The 20,170-nt window shown below is 29.2% G+C and overlaps 1 protein-coding gene across 2 annotated transcripts in view; it reads right to left on the minus strand.

Annotated features, from left to right (window-relative positions):
• Positions 1–1,731: 1,731 nt before the first annotated feature.
• Positions 1,732–20,170, minus strand: part of Sec8 (exocyst complex component secretory 8) — a 63,318-nt gene continuing 44,879 nt past the window's right edge. For both annotated transcript variants that reach the window (XM_085812711.1, XM_085812710.1), the window contains 8 exons: positions 17,112–17,404; positions 16,941–17,027; positions 15,599–15,645; positions 15,377–15,491; positions 8,363–8,481; positions 8,168–8,263; positions 7,890–8,001; positions 1,732–5,366 (listed from right to left, as the gene is read on the minus strand). In XM_085812711.1, coding sequence (XP_085668837.1) covers positions 5,196–5,366; positions 7,890–8,001; positions 8,168–8,263; positions 8,363–8,481; positions 15,377–15,491; positions 15,599–15,645; positions 16,941–17,027; positions 17,112–17,404 — 1,040 coding nt within the window. In that variant the 3' untranslated portion in view covers positions 1,732–5,195. The remainder of the gene's footprint in view (positions 5,367–7,889; positions 8,002–8,167; positions 8,264–8,362; positions 8,482–15,376; positions 15,492–15,598; positions 15,646–16,940; positions 17,028–17,111; positions 17,405–20,170) is intronic.

The raw sequence follows: 20,170 nt of genomic DNA on the forward strand, positions 1-20,170 counted from the left end.
AGAAGACTGCGTGATGGATTCCTTTCTGGGCTGGGACACACAAACGAGGAGCAGAACAGTAGTATAGGCTCTAATACAATAGTATGATGGGTATTGCTCTAGTACAGTAGTATGCAATACCTGTAAATTCATAGAAGTTCTGGTGCTCTGTTGACTTTTTCCTGTCCTTGCTATAAAAGATTTTAAGACTTACATACAGAATTCGAAATTTAAATTAAAAAAAATCTCAAAACTATCGATGAAGATAAGCAGAAAACTAGCTACACAAATTAGGATGGACCTTTGCTTTAGTTCACACACTAATTATTAAAAAATTTTCATTTCAAGGATTCAATTTTTGAAGGGCCATTTTACATTGTCAAAATTATTATTAAAATGTTTCTTATTCAATTTTCACAATGATGAGGGTGGAACATTTAACAATCTTAAATGTTAAAATACTTAAATTACCTCGACTGCTGAAAATGAACTTGCACAGATTTATAACTTGATTATTCCAAAAAGTAAAAATCAATGGTTTTCAATGACTCATGCTTGAAAATTATCAATGGGAAATAAGAATAACTCATATACACAGAAAATATAACATTTGAGGGTGAGTAGTGATAAGGAAGTAGGTAGTTTCAATTGCTATAACATACTGCCACTCAACCCGTATAGTGGTTAGTGATGTTGACTGAGGTCCCAAACAGATTATGTTTCGGCTACACAGAACATGACGTCGAAGGGGACAATTCTCAGAACCCGCACAATTCCAGGAAAACAACGTAGCTAGGTTACCATTTTCACTTACTAAAAAGACCTGAACGCCAAACAGTAATCGATTATCGCTCAGATTGGGATCACGTGATCCTTCAAAAGCAGAACTTTCGTCTCTATTCTATTTTCGTCTAATATTGTTCACATGAAATTTTTTACATCTGTTAAATTTCTCGTCAAAATGAGACTTGATAATGAAACAATATCTCGAAAAATGAAATACAGAGATACAAGACATATCTGTATTACCTTGGATGATTAGGTTAGGTTATTTGAATATGGCAAAGCACAACAGTACTATCTACCTAAAGTGAGGAACATCTTCGCAGAGGACTTTTTAAAGGAAACTGGCTTGTATTCATGTTATCTCTGTTCGTGTTAACTATATGAACTATTTGGTACGCTTTTTAGATTATTATTCTAAAATAATAAAACTGGATTAGAATATTATTTGAAAACTTTGAAATTACTTTGGCAAAAATTCTTTTGGCCAATATATAACATTTTAAATTAAAGAACATTCTGCACTTGTTAATCACAAAAGAATAACATTATGCTCTTGTTAATCACAAAAGAATATCACTGAATGATCTTTAAAGGAAAAAAAAATCAAGCTAGAGCTGTTCTAATTTCTTTTTAATTAACCCCTCAAGTTAAGCTGAAAACTACATCAAAAATACAAGATTTTGAAATTAAATATCATGGTAAATTCTTACTGTACAGTAGTGATTGTGTTTTATTTTTTTTATAAGTAGTATACAATTTTCTTAATACTTATAGGGACTGAGGGACCATATAAAAAGTTTAATTTTCACAAAATTGGTTATTTAAATTTAAAAATGTTAAAACATGAATTTTTGCATCACTTAAAGCATTTTTGATACTAGAAGCACAAAATGTATATCTATTATGTTATATAGCGATTATATATAATTATATTACATTATATACAAGAGCCATAATTAACATTAATAAAGTATGATGAACACACTTTATTCTTGAAACTACACACACAAAAATATAAGTAATAATCTTGATGCCACACTGTTCACGTAAGCAATGTAACTAGTTTTTCATCTGATCACATGACCCACTGCAGGAAATTAAAGTTCTGTGGATGAGTTACAATTGTTTAGGCATCTCATGACCCAGAATAAATGCTCTGGTTGAATGACGAATTAGGGTATCTGTTACAAATATATGTCACACAAATTTATAGCAGGAAAATATACTTCACAGAAGAATCATACATGATAGGAATTGTGTTCACATTATTAAAATAAAACTGGGATAAGCATAAAAAATTTTGTGTTTATATCAGCTAAAAATGCTCTCTGCAAAAAAATGCGAAATTAAAATGTGGCAAAATGCTACAAATAAAACACAATTTTTATGCAAAGAAAAGCCGAAAAAAATCTTATAGCTATTATAATTAAAAATAAGATATTTATGTAATATAATTTATATTTATTAAATTAATATTAATGTCTATTTAAATATTATATTATCAAAATAATTAAAGAATGTTTGCTTTGTGAAATTTTAAATGTACCTATCTAATTTACAAACTACATTTTTCTTAACAGTAAAAAATGTTAAATAATTAAACTAATGTTATTAATTTGTGATAAATTCATTTCATTAATTTACTAATTATGATTAATTAATTTACTAATTATGATTAATTAATTTAATCATGTTAAATTATTAAACTGATTAATTAGAGAAAATATTACAAAATAAACTTAACTATAATTATCTTCAGAAGTTTCAAGGTTTAATTACTGGTATCAAAATGATATCAGCACTTATATGGAACATATGCTGTTATGTCACTGTAGAAAAACTTTCTTTTTCTTATCTTTCAGATTTAAGTTTATATTTTTTAAATGTATGATGACCTGCTTACTTTATTTTATTATATAAGGTGATAAAGGTTGATAAAAACTTGGTCAATAGCTGGTGTTATAATTTACTTTTGGTTTTAGTATTTTCTCCAGGCAATGGTGATTAACTATGGTGCAAGTATAATAAAATTTCTAATTGTGAATAGCCAAAAAATAAATTGTTATGCCCACATGTTCAAGGTTGAATTCAATTCATAGGTTTGAAGAAAATTACGAAGGGAGGGGGGAGGGGGGGCAAGAAAAAGTAAGAATTTCATTTTACTTTGCCATTCAGTGCAGTAAGTTATTATTACGCTTTTTTATACTATTTATTAGGTGTCCAGAAAATGTATCGTGCAGAATTGTGGTACAAGTTTTAATTACTTGACTATTGATCTTATGCATGTACTTTCAATTATAATGTTTCTTTAAATAAGATAAGGAATTTTATGAAAACAATTTCAGCTTTGTGGGCAGAATGCTTCTGAAGCTTAAGCAAAAGGGCCCAGTTAATCCTCGAAGCAACATTATTACTTTTATCCATTCAGTTATAAAATTTGTTGTCCCTTAGAATGGATTAATTTATAATTTAACATATTTGGTTTCTTTACATTTATTAATGATCTAAATATTACCCTAATGAATGAAAAGCTACAAAAACAAACTACAATATGAGTAATAGTAAATACAGCTCTTCATCACTCCCAAAATCCAAAATACTAAGCAAGTTAAAGAAATATTCATAATGCTATATTAAGTTAGATGCAAAGAAGTTAGGCACCTTTATATGCACAGTTCATTGAGAATATGTGCAACATCCAATAATTAAGAATTGTTTGGAACTAGCTAAAAATAAATAATTAGCTCTGTTTTACTCAATATGGTTTCCCTAACCTTGATTTATTTAGTAACTGCTCCCTCAGATTTAGAGAAACTTTACAACTACCTGGTCAATAACATGTACAGAAAAGTAAGGAAGTTTATTTTTTAAGAGTATAATAAATTTTGCACATAAAAATATGGAATTCTTACCCCCAATGAACAATTTCTAAAAAGATTTTCACACTATGTAAAAAATTAAAGAAAAATTCAAAATTGTACTAATCACAGTACTGAATGAACCTATTTACATAAAACTCTGTACATAGTAATAGAAAAAATTTTGTAAACAAAACTAAATGCAAATGATTGGTAATTAAGACACAATATAATGCAAATGATTGGTAATTAGACACAATATAATATATTTTGTAAATTAACGCTGATTTTTGTTGTTTGACTTCTGAATTAGTAAATGATTGGTAATTAAAGAAATAAATCTTGCAGCCGTGTTTCAAGAATGGCTTGCATAATTAGTATGACTTTTCATTTTTATTAATTAAAATTCCTTATTTCATCTAAATGTTGAATCTTTCTTAAAATATATTTATGACTTTTATATAGCAATTTGCATAATTAATCATCTTACTCTATCAAAAAGAATAAACTGACCCTCATTGGAATATGATGGTATATGATAATTTAAACCAAGTTTTAAGACATAATTATGACATTTCATGATAAAAACTGAGGGTAAAACATTTTATTATTTTATAAATTCAGTTGCATTAATAATAAATTAGTTCTATGAATTAAAAAATGAAATCTTAGAAATATGAAAAGATTGCAAATAAAATAAAATTAATATATATATATATATATATAAACTATGCAAAATAACTGAACAATCAAAATTTGCTCTTGGTTGACATTACATTATATAGAGAACACAAAAATTTCAAAACCTATGATTTTTATGAAAACTATATTGGTCCACTGAAACTTAAAATCCATTCAAATATCTAAAATTTTGACAAATTAGTTTCCAGAACTACTACATTCATATATATTTTTATCGCTCTGTTACAAGAATGATTTCTTTTGATATAACAAATTTATAAATTAAATACTAATACATGATATACATATATTATACAATAAATGGCATACATGTACAAATTATCAATATTTTTAATATATACATATATATGTTATCAAAATTTTAACATACTTAACCTGCAGCATACTTTATGTTGAAAAGAGCAAAGATGCAGAAAAGCAGAGAAATAAATATGCCTTAATCAGATTTCAGACACAATGAACATGCCTCATTTTAATAATTCAATAATATCTATTAGATTCTGGAGTATTAATTGTGAATTCAAAGCATAACAGTGAATGATTTAAACACCATCATATATAAAATTACATAAAATATATATTAAAAATACAGTTTTGTAAATTTAATATTTGTTTAATACAAATACCAAAGATAATATACATTGTCATTATCCTAAATTAGACTATAAGAAAATAAAAATGTTTGCCCTTTGATTATCAGTGCTTAACAAAATATACAGAGAATATGAGAAATAAATCAATAAATTAATATATCAATAACATTATCATTCAGATGCATTCAATCATTATTATTCACATACACTCATACATATAAGAAATACTATTAAATAGATGGTCCCACATGTGTTTTAAATTTAAGTCCTCGAAACTTTAAACAGATACAGCAACTTCATCTAGGATTTGACGTAACTTTTCAAGGTAACTGTTAAGTGGTTCCTGTTCATACATTCCTTCTCTACTATTGTGTAGCAGCTGAATAACAGCAGAATATTCATGTTCTTGAAATTGAGGCCCTTCTTCAACTATTTGATTTAAAATATCCTAGAGTTATAAAATTAGATATTTTATCAGTCTTGGCTAAGGATTAAAATTTCTTAATATAAACTTTAAACCATACTGAACAAATAGAAATTAATGCAAATATATTTCTAAAGATAAAATGTAGCGTTTAAAATAAAAAAAGAGCAGTGAACAAAATACACACAGAGACTTTTTTTTACATAATTAATTATGCAAATGTGTTTAAAGAAATTCCTTTATAGTTATTGCAATAATAGAAAATTCAGACCTTAAGATGCATAACACTAAATTAAAGAACTGATATCAGGTTTTAATGAAAGTTTCCTGCCACTGCAAATATCATCTGTGCAAACAGTTCACACTGGCGTGTTTATTCATATTTTGCCAAATGATTTTTGGCATTTGAAAGAAAGAAACTTGCTTTAGAATACTGTGAAATTTGTATAAAAATATTGTTATCATTAAGTACAAGGTGTCTGAAAAGGAACTATCATGTTACCAGATTAGAACCATTATTTATTTCCAGTTCTGTTGCAAAGCATCAGCTACAAAATGTCACCAAATCACGTGTACAGCTTTAGGTACTAATGTTGTATCACATGACACTATGAATGATAGGTACCGAAAGTTCAAAAACAATGACTATGACATTCAAGAAGCAGAGCGCTCTGGCCTACTGATGGTGATGAGGCCTCCCTGCGAGAACTTGTAAAAGAAAATCAATATGTAACCACTCAACAGCTTGCTAAGGAGTAAGATGTTAGTGCCATGTCTATTAGTCATGCTATGCATCGTATAAACTTGATGTACAAGTTCAATCGCTAGTGCCGCATGAGCTGAGTTAAGCAGATAAGCCTGTGTTCAGGCCTGTATTAATATGCTCGAATATCAATACAAGGACAAAATTCTAGATAGAATCATCATTTATGATGAAAAGTGGGTTTACTGAACAACACAGGCTGAAAATGGGGTTGGCCTACGCCTAGTGAGCTCATCGGCAGCATCGCAAAATGCAATTTGACTAACAATAAGATCATTTTTTGTATCTGGTGGAATTTGTTGTGGTATCCACCAACAGTATCTAGAAAAAGGTAAAACCATCAACACTAAGGTGTACAGTGAGATGCTAGTCCATGTTGATGCTGTAATCAAAGAAAAACATTGAACTGAATTCTGGCGCAAAAAGGTAATGTTTCATCAAGATAATGCAAGACCACATATATCTGCATTCAGTGGCTGGACTCTGTACAGACTTGAATGGGATCTTTGTCTACACACATCATATAGCCCTGCAATCGCTCCTCTGGACTTCTACCTGCTTTTACACTTGCAGCTACATCTTGTTGGTGCTATCTTCCATTTTGCATAGGACATCGGAAATGAGGCTGATCCGTTTTCGGACTTGTGGCCACCAAGTTTCTGGGCCGAAGGCTTTGAAAAACTACCAAAACGTTGGCACAAAATCATAGATTTGGGTGGTGATTACTAGCTGCACTAAAGGTATTGCTTTCATGTTTTTTATTTCTAACTTTATGAGGAATGTTTTTTTTGGTGGAAAACTTTTACTACAACTACATTTGTATGAAATGATTATAAACTCTTTTATTTCTAACTAAGATGTGGGTGGTTATTATTATCAGCACTAAAGGTCCTGCTTTAATTTTTTTTAAAACTTTATTAAGAATGGTTTTTGGTGAAAAACTATAGTTATAACCAGGTATTAACTCCCTTAACACTTTATTTTTCAGTTTCTGTGAAAGAATTATCCTTTTTTTTTTGGTATGTACTTTTATTTAGTGCACCAAAACATAAACGATTCTACAAATATTAAAATGTTTTTTTTTTTTTTGTATTTTTTAATATCTTTATGACACAAAATAAATGGTAAGTAATTATTCTGAGTTAACTCATTAGTGTGTTTTTGTTAAGATAAACACAAAAAAATAATTCTGAAATACTTTTGAATTTTAACATTCATAAATTGAATATTTATCTATATAGAAAAAATGTGACAGAAATGATCGAAAAGAAATATAACATGAAAGCTAAAAAAAAAAAAAAAAAAAAAAAAAAAAAAAGTTCAAATTAGAAACAGTATGGTAGACCTTGAATCATATCACTATATATGAAGAACTGTTACAATCTACAAATTCTGTTTCTATAAAATTTTTAGAATGAATGAAATTACAAGCTCTAATTCATATATTTCATGCCAAATTGTAAAAACAGGCTGAATTACTAATCTAACACACTTCATAGAGATTAAAACAGCCTCTTACACAGGTGGAGAAGTGTCGGGATGCTGCCTTAAAACAGGCGTGGCATAAAACTCATATATTCTCATAACAAAATATCGTGAAGATCACCAGCATAGCCACAACACATACTGTGAGTTTATTTGGAATAAATATAAAAAGTCTGTCATGAGCCATGAATCGCAAGTTATTTTGTGACATTTTTCGACAACCAAATTAACTCGGAATAACTTATCAAGCGGTTACACTTACATTAATACAGAAAAATTATAACAAAGTTTATGCTGACCTCAAAGCTGTGATTTAGAAGATCAAAGTATTGTCGAGCTCTGTCTAGAGCTACTTCTCTTGTCATAGTTATTCCAGCTAAATTTTGCTGTATAGCAAAGATATTTCGGCCCCTAAAAATAAAAACACATTAATATTATATTCTAAAAAATGGTTACACAATTTGCATATTTTATTACACAATTTGCATTTTTTTAATGGTTTCATTTATGGAGAAAAAGCAAAGGTGTAAAAAGAAATAATTTAAATTAAATTATAATTAAAAAAATCAATACAAACATTTTTTTAACTCCGTTTTCATTGATTTTCTTTATGTTGGATACACAGTTGATTAATATTGTGGATAACAGCTCTCCTAATCCCTCAAAAATGTACCTTTAAGGAAGGAGAGAAAAGTGATGAAAAAATAAAATATATAATAATTTTTATACAATATTAAAAAAAAAAATGAAATCCAAATGTAATTATAATTACTTAATCTTTTTAGGCTGTAACACTGGTGTCAAGGTTTCATCAATCTTTGCTATGTCTGAATTGAATCTCACAACTTCAGGCTCTGGTTCTTGAATGTCTTTGCGATTAACATACGACCCCTACAATAATAATAGTAATAAGTTCATGTTTAGAACTCAGTTGCTACAGAAGTCATAAAATAAAATAAACAGCAGAATTAAAATTATCTACTCCCCCAAAATAAATAGTAACAGAAAAATAAAAAATTTTTATTTAAAAAAAAATTTTGGATTTTTCGATCTATTAATATCACATATTTACAAACCAGGACTTATTTCTGATATTTAGAATACAAAGTAAAATTAAGAGCTTCTAAATGTAAATGTATATTTGTTGTTCAACTCCATTAATTTTAGCCTGATTATATACAAATGCTAAGGCTACATGAGAGGGACTGATAAAGATGACAATAATCTAGGCATTTTGCCATGTAAATCATTTGACTTTGAATCTAGAACATTAGAATTTGAATTTATTGGCTGATGCCGTTATATCTTGATAGGCTTAATATTTATATAAATGTTAATTGACAATAAAAGAAAATTTTATAATAAATTATAGGCAACAAAAATTTCTCTGAATGTAACTGGGAAAATAAATAAATAACTAATTACTTTTTGCCAAAGACACCAAATAAGATGTGAAAAACCGAAAGGCAATTAATTAGGCAATTAACGTTTCCTAAAATTAAATCTCGTTTATAAACTTCCCAAACTGGAAAATAGATTTTTTATGTAACAAATATTGCATAATTAATAAGTCTTATTACAGGGTTCATACACATTTTTGCATATGGAAATTAAGGACCATTAGTGAAAACAAATTAAGGACCTATCAACAAATAGAGCTGAATAATTCAATTAAAGGTATTATCTATGCTTGAGCTTCATTTTTGTAATATCGTCCTAAGAATAAAACAGATCTTTAAGTAGGATGTGTTATATTAAACACAATTTAATAAATTAACTATAAAACAAATTTGACAATAAAATCAATTTTGTAAAATTTATCAAATAACATTAAATATTTTACACTTATAATAGTCAAACATATTTTAAAAAAGATTAGTGACATTTTATTTACGTTTTAAAAAACAGCTTTATGTTGATTTTTTCTTTTATGTTTCATTTCATCATGCACTTATTGTGTAGAGGTTTAATAAACAGCAAGCAGATTTTATGTCAATTGGCACAGGTTAAAATGTGAACTAAAATCATAATCAGCATGATCTGCAGCAGAAGACTGGCTGTTGCATGCCAAGAGAGAGACCTATTAATCAGAACAGACCTAAATGCCCGATTTTGGCATGTTTGGGAAGTTTTGAAAGTTAGTTATGCTTTGTCTGTCTGACACAGTTAGCATCATAGCTTCCTATACAGTTCCTAGAGTTGTAACCAGGTAAAGTTCCAATAAGCCACTAAAGCATCACAGGTGATAAGCTGTTTTTTGTTATTTTAAGCCTCACTAGCTGTAAGGAATATGTTTTACATTTTTGTATTGTATCTTGTGACCACAGTAAGGATTAATTAAAGGCAATAAATTGCTTTAAAATACAAAGATAACTTTTAAGGGTGGGCAATTAGTTATAAATAATTAAATTAGATAGTTAGATACCCTTAGTCATTATAGATTTACAAGATCACTATTAAACTTTATTTACTTTTTTGAAAATATTTTTTAAAAAAGAACTATTAAAATCACAAACTAACAACATTTCACAGTTTAAAACACATAATTTATGACACTGATTCTTAAATGATATCAGGATATACATTAAATGCTAATACAAAACATAATTGTACTACAAAATATTTATGTGTATTTTTTTGACTAATTCATATCAATATCCTTCCTTTTAAGCAACTTTTCTCACAGTAAGAAATTTGTGTCCATATTATGCAAACCAATGCTATCACTAGTTTTTGCTTCATCTCCTAACATGTCAATGGTTTGACAATAAACCTATGAGGTTTCGCTTGATCTGGTAAAAGTTAAATAGTCCAAAACCCCCTGACAAATGCAAAGCAAATTATTGCCAAGTCTGAAATTAAATATATAGTAGGATAAAGATTTAAATAAACTTCTTTATTTAAACAGAACATAGAATATAACTGTACGTTCTTATGCTAACAAAATCAACTACAGCTCGTGGTGATGTAACTTAACAGGAAACGTCAAATTCAAATTTAAAATGTGGACTAGAAGTCAAAGACCACCCAATTTATAAGCTGGCTTCTTCTAGAACATTATGTCTATAACTCTATCGTACTCATAAATTCAAATGTCAGCAGCAATAACACAAACCGAAATAAACAAATTATCAGAGCTGACAGGTACTAAGGCCAGGAACACACTCTGTCTTACAATTTAGAAACCTCAGTTTAAATACTAACTCATCAATTTGCCTTCTGGTGAAGAAATGGAAAAGAGAAGTTATAATAAAGGCTGAAATTATGAATAACTAGTTAACTTACATAATAATAACTGTACATATATTTGAAGAACTATTTTCTTCCTCTTTATGTATTCAGTTTCATTCCTCAATAAATTTCCTCTTCATTTTAGAAATTTTGGGTTTACTTAAAGATTTCTGTTATTCTAAAAACTGTGCATATTTAGAACATATAAAAGAAGCTGCTTTGAGAATAAATATGAAGTGATGATCAGGGCCAGTTACAGAGCCAGTGTGGCAAAATTTTCAAAATTTAGTGACACACAAAATCTAGAAATGACAAAACTTTTAGAATTTCGGACAGGTACTGGAAGCAGAATTTAGGGAGGCACTAGGCAGCAGAATTTAGAACTCACAGAGATTACATCAGGTGGGAAAATGTATAGCGCTAGCCTTGTGTGTGATGCATTGAGACATAGAAGATGAATCTTGTAAACTGTTAGTTTTCAATTTCTTCATTAATAGAAAAATGCCCCTCTATAGATAACTGTCCATGAGACAAGATTAGAAGCATTTTTAATATTTCCCATGCTTTATCTAGTGAAAAGAAGAAAAATAAATGCAAGATAAACATGTTAAGTGAAAGACTTCTAGGATCAGAAGTAAAACCTTAAAATATTATGTTTTCATTGCTTTTCCAAATATTCTCCCAAAAGTGAGAAATTTGTCACAAATTTCTTGTAAAATACACCCATTACGTGTTTACATGTTAACACCATGATGACATTTTTCATTTTGACACACTTTTCTGGAATCTTCTAGAACATTATGTCTATAAATCTTGCTTCAAATCCCTCTAAACTTTTCAGGGTACAAAGTCTAAAATCTGAATGAAAACTTACCTCTCCCAAATCTGTAACAGCAAAAAGTCATAAATATTTAAAGAAAATTACGAGAAAAAAGTGTAAAATGAATTTCATATAGAAAACTGATGCATATTCTGAGACAATTACATGGGGAAAAACTCTTATCATGAAAAAATAAAAAAAGAAGTCATTTAAAAATAATTACATAGCTATTTTGCTCTTGTTAAGAATTGTTGGTACTATTCTGTTTTGACGACCATAAAAAATTTGCAGCAAAAATGTATGCGCAAAAGCACCAAATCTAGCAAACGCGCCCATTTAACAGCACAGCAAATCTAGCAAACATGTCCATTTAACAGCACACCAAATCTAGCATACGCGCTGATTTCAGATTGCGTAAGTTTATATAGTTCTATATTTCTTAAGATGCCATTGAAATACTAGTTTAATTTTTAAATCCTTTTTTATTTGAAATTATTTTTTGATATCCTATGAATTTAACAATTTGGAAATCATCCAAGACGAAAAGTGTGCAATAGAATTTTGGGTAAAGTGCAGAATCACCCACTGCATGACGCGATTTTTAGAACTGAACATACTCGGTATTCATGTACACATCGACCTATTTTCATTAAAAAAAAAAAAAACTAGAATTGCACAGAAATGGCATTGTGCACACCCTTGACTTTATCTATGAACACATCACCCTATTTTCACTTAAAAAGTAAAAGAAAATTGACAAAAATCCAATTGTTGTTAACCTTGTAAAAAGCGGCAAACAAATAAGTAGCCGATTCTGCACTTTACTGAGAACTTTTCCAAAGAAAAGGCATTATTCATTATAGAAAATGAACAACCAATGAGATGAAACTATGCTTTAGCGATAACTCGGTAGCGAAATAGCGATGCAGGCATCCATTCAGTTATGTTTAGCAATTTTTATATAAATTATAATAATGATCTGAAATAGTTATTTACTCTTATGCTTCCATTCAGTCATGTTTAGGCTTTTTTATATAAATTATAATAATAAAAAAGTATTATATGAAATTAACCTTTCATCTAAATTAAAACATCAATTTTAGATAATTATTTACTATTATACTTCCTTTCTTGCGTTAGGGTTGCCGCAATTATTTTTGGCAGCACTGGCATCAACAATAGTTTGGCGATTTTTTACGGCCCTCAAAACCAAATAACACCAAATTGTTTCATAAATTATGCTTTATAGCATTTATTATTTTGTTTATTTTTTGTATTCAAAATATTGTAATAGTAACTAGACAAAATCGAAAGTTACTTCATAATATGGGAGCTAAAAATGTTTTATTTTAATGTTATTTCTTAAGTATAATTTTAATATATTACCATTATTTTAATGAAATTTATCAATACATTTAAAAAAATAGTTCAAAATTTCCCAAATCTCCTAATTAAAATATTTTGTACAGAAATTGATCTTAAAATAGCCAAAATGTTGATAAGTCGCCAAATTTAGTGCAGTTTAATAAAAGAATTTAATCCCTAAAAGAGAAAAGTTATTTAAGAGAAGAAAAAAAAGAAAGAACTTTGAAATGCTTATGCTTCACAAACTCAAGTACTGCACCGTTTATATTAAAAATAGGAATATATTCAAAAGGATAACCCATGAAATACATATTTGTCAGTGAATCACCAAAAACATTCCTCCAAAATCTAATTCACACTCAAAAAAGCAGTTGTAAAAACAGACAGAAATTTTAGAAGATTATAATTAAGGACCTTATGCAGCTTTTGGCCAAAATTAAGGACTTAAAGAACTAAAAACAAAAACAAAACAAAACAAACAAACAAAAAAAAAACTATGGACTTTTAAGAACTCTTAAGGATTGTACGAACCCACTACTAATTAAGATTACACATTTATAAACATGATATTGAAAAAATGAAATGAAAAATTATTGCTAATTTAAAAAACAGCTATACAAAACACCTGCCAAGAAATGAAATACCACACAATTACATGCTGATCAGTTAGGAGCTGCATGAAAACTGAATTAGCGTTGAATATGCTAACGTTTTCTAAATGTGCCTGAGTTTTAAATCAAAGAGACAAAAGCATAATTATGTACAAAGCAAATGTATACACACTTGAACACAAAATTAAGAGAATTTGCACATTATGTTGAATTTCTGAAAAACTAATGGACATATTTTAATGAAACTTGGTATGAATAAATTTTTAAAACAAAGCAATACAGATGTACCATTCAAAAGTCATTTTATGCATGCATGATTATAGTAAAACTAGAGTGCAGAATTTTGGACATCGTCCAAAATCCACATTATGATACAAAACACAAAATGAGTCTAATATGGGATATGGCCTCCTCTCACAGCCAGACAGATACTACTGGACAAAACACAGTTGAGGAGTCCCTGCGGTGGTTGATCTTACTCCTGCAGCATGGTAGTTTTCAAATCTAGAACGATTCTTGGAGGGGTATGGCAAGATGAAATTGGTCTCAAGAGTATCCAAGACATGCTCTGGAGGATTTAGGTCAGATCTGGCTGGCCAATCCATGTGGCAAATATTTTCACTTTCCAAGCAATTAGACTTGCAGAGCCCCATATAGATGAGAAATATTGCCCATTACCAGGCACCCACGACCAACTGTGCTTCTGAAAAGCTGAATATAATGCTTAGGATCTTCTTTCTATACCTCAGAGCAGTTAGGAAACCTTTGTCAAACACATGCAGGGGTGTGCAGCCATCTAACATAATACCTGTCAAACCATTACACCTCACAACTGATTCTTTTCCCTGATGACGGAGGCCAAGTAAACCGAGAATCAACATCTAGGCTGAATCTTCTGATGCATGCAGAGGATATGGATCCAGTGCCCTGAAACTGGATGCATGCAGGGGATATGGATCCAGTGCCCTGAAAAATGTTTCCATAAATTGCACACAACACTTTGCATTACACTGAGCTCTGTAGCCACCTGTGCTTGTGATTGATGCACCTCCAATCTACCAATGATTCTTCATCTAATTTCACTGTCCACACATTTATGGCTATTCATACTACCCGTTACCTCATAAAATTTGCCCAGCTCTTGTGAGAAAGACCGTGAATGTTGTGAAGGGTATGAGCATAAATCATCAAAACCTTTGCATGCTTATATCTCCTCCAAAACATAGTTCTGCAGACATGTACGTGTATGCTTACATGTTTGAATATTTCATTATTCTTCAGTGACATTATTAGTATCTTTGGTTCAATACTTTTTGTAAAAACAGATATATCCACAGATTCTCTCCATTTTGCATACGAGTGTACATAATGTAAAAAATAAAATATTCTGACATTTTTATGACAAATAAATATAATTAAATAACATCCATTATAAAATGTCCTCTGCACATAGATAGTAATGCTATTTCCCGAGATCAAAAACATAGTATAAAGCACAAAAATACCTAAAATACTGCTGCAGGATAGACAAATGACCATTTGAAACCCAAAATTGTAGGCACTTGAAGTGGAAAGTTACTCAAATACAGAAAATACATATACGAAAAGTTTCAAGGGTTTGGAATTTAAGCATTAAATGCAGATGGCACAAGTTTTACTGAAGCACATGGAAGGAAAAGTCAAAAATAAACAGAATCTTCCCCATACATGTGAAGAAATTTTTTAAAAAACTGCAATAAACTAGTCATAAAATACTTACTTGTTTAGATAGTGGTAAAAGATAATAAAAGCAGTGAGCACGAACTTCTAAATGCAACACAAGAAGGCAAGTATCAGCAAGATCTTCATAATCTTTTGCAAATTTTTTTAATAATCTAGAAAATATATTTCCTTTTAGTCTCTAAACACATGGTAAAATGTTAAGTTCTCAAAAATCAGCAAACAAAACAATACAAAAACAGTTAACTAAATACAAACTCACGATTTTGTGTTTGTGCTTATTCCAACTGTAGTGCCATCCCCTTCATCCTACAAAAGTATTATTTAGCTCATTTATAGAATGCTTACATACTCAGAAAACATACAAGAACAGTCAACAAAATCAATATGGCAGAATATTACAATGAGTATTTAACATTACACTATGAAAAGGAGAAAATTTTTTGTATATCTTAGCTGTCAAAATTTTCTAATATTAAAATTAATCTTTTCAATTCACATAACAATTAAAATGGGAAAATATGTATGAGTAAAATTTTGCATAGCACAGAAGGCCCTTAACATAAAGTTTTCAATCTATACACATGTGTACCGATTTATAGCTACGAGGAATATTCACAAGAGTTTTAATATTTGATATTACACATTAAAATTATTTATCTTAAACTTTCCTAGAATTTATCCACAATGATTCACTGAAACATTCTGCCCAGTTTTCTTCCGAAATCATTAAAAGTTTTTAGATAAGACAGATGCAAGTTTGGGAACCCTGGTACATACACTTGATGCATCTGTTCTTAACAATTTTTCAGATAAATAAGGCTAGGGTTATGACAAGTTTATAAACAAATGGCACAGCAAAAATCGCCAACAAGGTTAAGTTATTCAAATATGACAAAGTGTACAAGGGCAATTTGCCTAGGGGTTGGGATGCCTTCATGGAGAACTTTCAAAAGAAAACTGTCTGGAACTCGCATTATTACGTAAGGGAAACAAAAAAAAAAAAAAAAAAAAAAAAAAAAAAAAAAAAAAAAAAAAAACAAACAAAACAAACAAAAACAAAACAAAACAAAAAAAAAAAAACAATGCAGCTAGCCCATGCACAAAAGTTTGAACTCAGATCAATGTATATCAGTATTCAGTATTTCTTAATCATTTATAATTGTTGACATAAAAGTAGCCTTAAAATCAGAGAAGTACTAGAAATCAACACTAGATGTGTTACAACAGAGACCATTCTTTTAATCTACCATACATCTGGATGACAATTCTGATAAATACAGAAACCCTGCAGAAAGTAATAAAAGAAGAACTTGATTGAGCCATTCATTTTAGCTCCAGCTGATGAAGCATATGGGTCCTCTATTGAAAGCGCGAATTTTACTAATATTTACACAAAATTTTAGCATATCAACCTAGATCATTTTATGCTGTTTTTAACTTCATTCAAACCCCATGTGGCTTTTAATTCTTCAGCATAATACCAACTTGAATGAATACATGTAAATTCAGTAGTTTCACATTTGTATGCAAGCAAAATTCAATCAATAAGACTGCTAATTTTAGAAAAACTTTCAGCCGGGGACACAACATATATTACTTACATTAAATTTATCAGGTAGAGAAGCAATGCTTGTCCGTATATCTGGTAAACTATCCGCAAAATGTGATATTTCTGAAGAAAGCCATTCCTAAAAATTAGAAATTTAAAGATGAAATGAGAGAAACAAAATGTGAAAATTCAATACACTGTCCAAATAAATAATGATGCCTACCATACTTTCATGCATTAAAGCCAAATTTTTTAACTTATTGTGGTCAGCAATAATTTCACAAGGAGATATGGAATCTTTGCAAGATAAATTCCTAATTAATAGTTCAGATTCTGATTTATTTCGGAATCGAATTTCTTCTGGTGACTCTTCAAAGTCATGAGTTTCTTCAGATGTATCCTCTACTTTTAGGTTTGTCCAGTTTGGAAGTGATCTTAATAAGCGACTAATATCTTTATCTCTGGCCCATGAAACACTAAACACTCGTTTGTCCTCTGAATCAGGATAGATAAGACCTGAAATTATAGAGTTTTAAAAAAATGTATGAAATGAAGCTTTAAACATTAATTCATTACTCAGACACAAATAATAATATATATTTAATTTAAATTGAATGTAAAGTGTGCTAAATAATTCATTTCTAGATGTCTAAACTTAAAAAAATAGAAGAAATTTATAAATTTTGATTTACAAACATATCTCTATAAGAAGGCCCAATTAGGACAAGATTAGCACTTTTGCTTTCTGGTCCAATTATGATTAAATGCGTTAATTTGAAGTAAACAAGAAGATAAAAACTATAAATACATGACATATTGAAAAGACATAGAGCAATAAAAAATTTTATAAGAAGCAATTATATTACATTAATATTGCATATGAAAAGAACTATAACCTTTTTTCTTATACTATATCTTAAATAATGGAAAATTTATAATAACTATAAAAATCAACTAAAATATGGTTCTTTGAATTAATATAAAATATTAGAATTTGGGCTCAGCAATGCAAATTTCCTTTTTGAACAGACATGTCTAAAGTATATAAGGTCTTACAAATTTGGTATCTAGATCATCTCAGATTTTGTATAAGAAAAGTACTATTCAAAATATTCATTGAGGCAGATCATTAGATTTTGTTCAATAAATATATATTTCTAGCAGATCATAGAGATATTAAATATATTTATATTATAGTATAATTTTATTGCCCAAACTTGAAGACAAAAAAAGAATTTTTGAAATAGCAAAAATTATACTATTTGTACCAACTGTAATGTCTTCTTTTTTTTTAATATATAATTTTCAGTGCTTTTACTGGCAGTTGATTTATTCAGTTTACAACGAATAGAAATTTGGATTAAAAACAAAGTACATAATTGACTAATAATTAAGAGAAAAATTTAAACAAAAACCAGCATTGGGAATGAAACTCATCAGATGCATTTTTTTATAATTGCTTTCACAGTTGCAACATTGTTTGGAGAAGAAGCTCCAAACATTATGCAGGAAAACGTATAAAGGAAAGAGAGATTTCTACTACAGATATCATCTACAGTGGGAGGGAGGAGAAAAAAAGAAGTGCCAGGATTTATATATTTTATTTTCTTTCATTATCATTTCATTTATTTTAATGCTTTGAGGGCAATGGAGCAGATGAAACTTATGAATATTCCAATTTCCTTGATTAATCTTTCTGCTGATATGGAAGCTTATCTTATTCATCAGCAGTTAATGATAATTTTCACTGTTTCTTTCTTAATTTCAGAGTATATGACATGTTTAGTTTGGGAGAAAAGGGAGGTCTGGTTTTGCTCATCAATTTTTTTTTAGAAATATATTTAAGATGTTACACTGCAGCTGGCATAAGCTGCAGTTGTAGGGTTCATACACATCTCTGCATATGGGAATTAGACTTTTAAGGATCATCAATGAAAAAATTTAGGATCTACCAGCAAATAGGATCTGAATAAACAAAAGCAACTATCTACACTCGAACTTCACTTTTGTAACACCACTTTTCTAATTTGTAAGAATAAATTAAATATGCAATTAAGATGCATTATTATTAAACCTAATCTAATATCTATCTTAATTATGCAACAAATTCAAGAATAAAGTCAACTTCATAATTTTTTTCCAGTAATTAGCATTAAATTATAAAATTCCTTGGAACAATGGGCAACCCAATACAACTCAGAAATATTAAAAAAAGTATAATAGTTTTTGACAGCATTAGCCATTGCCATGTCATCAAGTCCAGAACAAGTGTCCGAATGGTAACCTCACATGCCATGAATATCACATAACGGGCAAGATAGACTGTCTGCTAAACCAAATCTGTGAAAGTGTTTCACGAGGTAGCCATATCCAGTTTTTAATTCAAAGTTAGCAACACCGACAGGTCTAGGTAGGTCGCAAAGAATGGAATTCTCCATTAGGGAACCCCAAATCTTCCCCTTCACAGAGTCGCCATTCTTCTCTTGAAGATGAGCTCTGCATCTAGTTCCAACGATTCTCTTAGCACAGTGACAGCAAACTTTCTTAATTTATAAAAAATACATATTAAAAAAAGGACTAAGAATGTTTTACAGCAGTTATAATTTATATTGATTCTAAAATGGCATTAGTATAATTATTAATTAAATTTATACATTAAAAGTTACAAAACATTTATGTTTTGTAGCAACAACAAATACAATACGCATCTTTTTAATTTGAAAAATTTCCAGTTATTTTAGCTAATTTACATCAGTTTCCTTTTCTTTAGCATCTTTTTTATATTTATTCATTTCAGTAAATAAATAAATATTCCCACTAGTCTCTGCTTCAGCTCCTAATCTGTTAATGTTTCAACAATGTATCTCTGAAGAAAAATTTTCTGTCCTTTATAAAATCATTTCTTTTTTATTTTAGAATTTTTAGATTTAATTAAAGGTTTCTGTTATTCTAGAGAGCTGCTTGTACTTAGAATGTATGGAAGAAACTGTTATTTTGATTTCTTTCCTAATATGAGTATTGAGAATAAATATGAAATGGTATAAGGTCTGGGCAGTGCCAGTACCATTGTGGCAGAATTTTTAGAATTTACTGAAGCACCGAGTAGCAAGAGGCACTGTCGTATGTATGGTGCAATGAGATACATAAAGATGAATCTTTTCATAAATTGTTGGTTTTCAGTTCCTTTCTTTGTTTCAATGCTTGTGTCTAGTGAAAAGATAAGAAAATAGAGGGAAGATAAACATGTTAAGAGAAAGACTTCTGGGATTAAAAGGAGAAAAT

Source organism: Stegodyphus dumicola, chromosome 3, assembly GCF_044657685.1.
Source record: "Stegodyphus dumicola isolate Sdum_Otavi_A_Nest chromosome 3, ASM4465768v1".
In the NCBI taxonomy this organism is placed as follows: Eukaryota; Metazoa; Arthropoda; class Arachnida; order Araneae; family Eresidae; genus Stegodyphus; species Stegodyphus dumicola.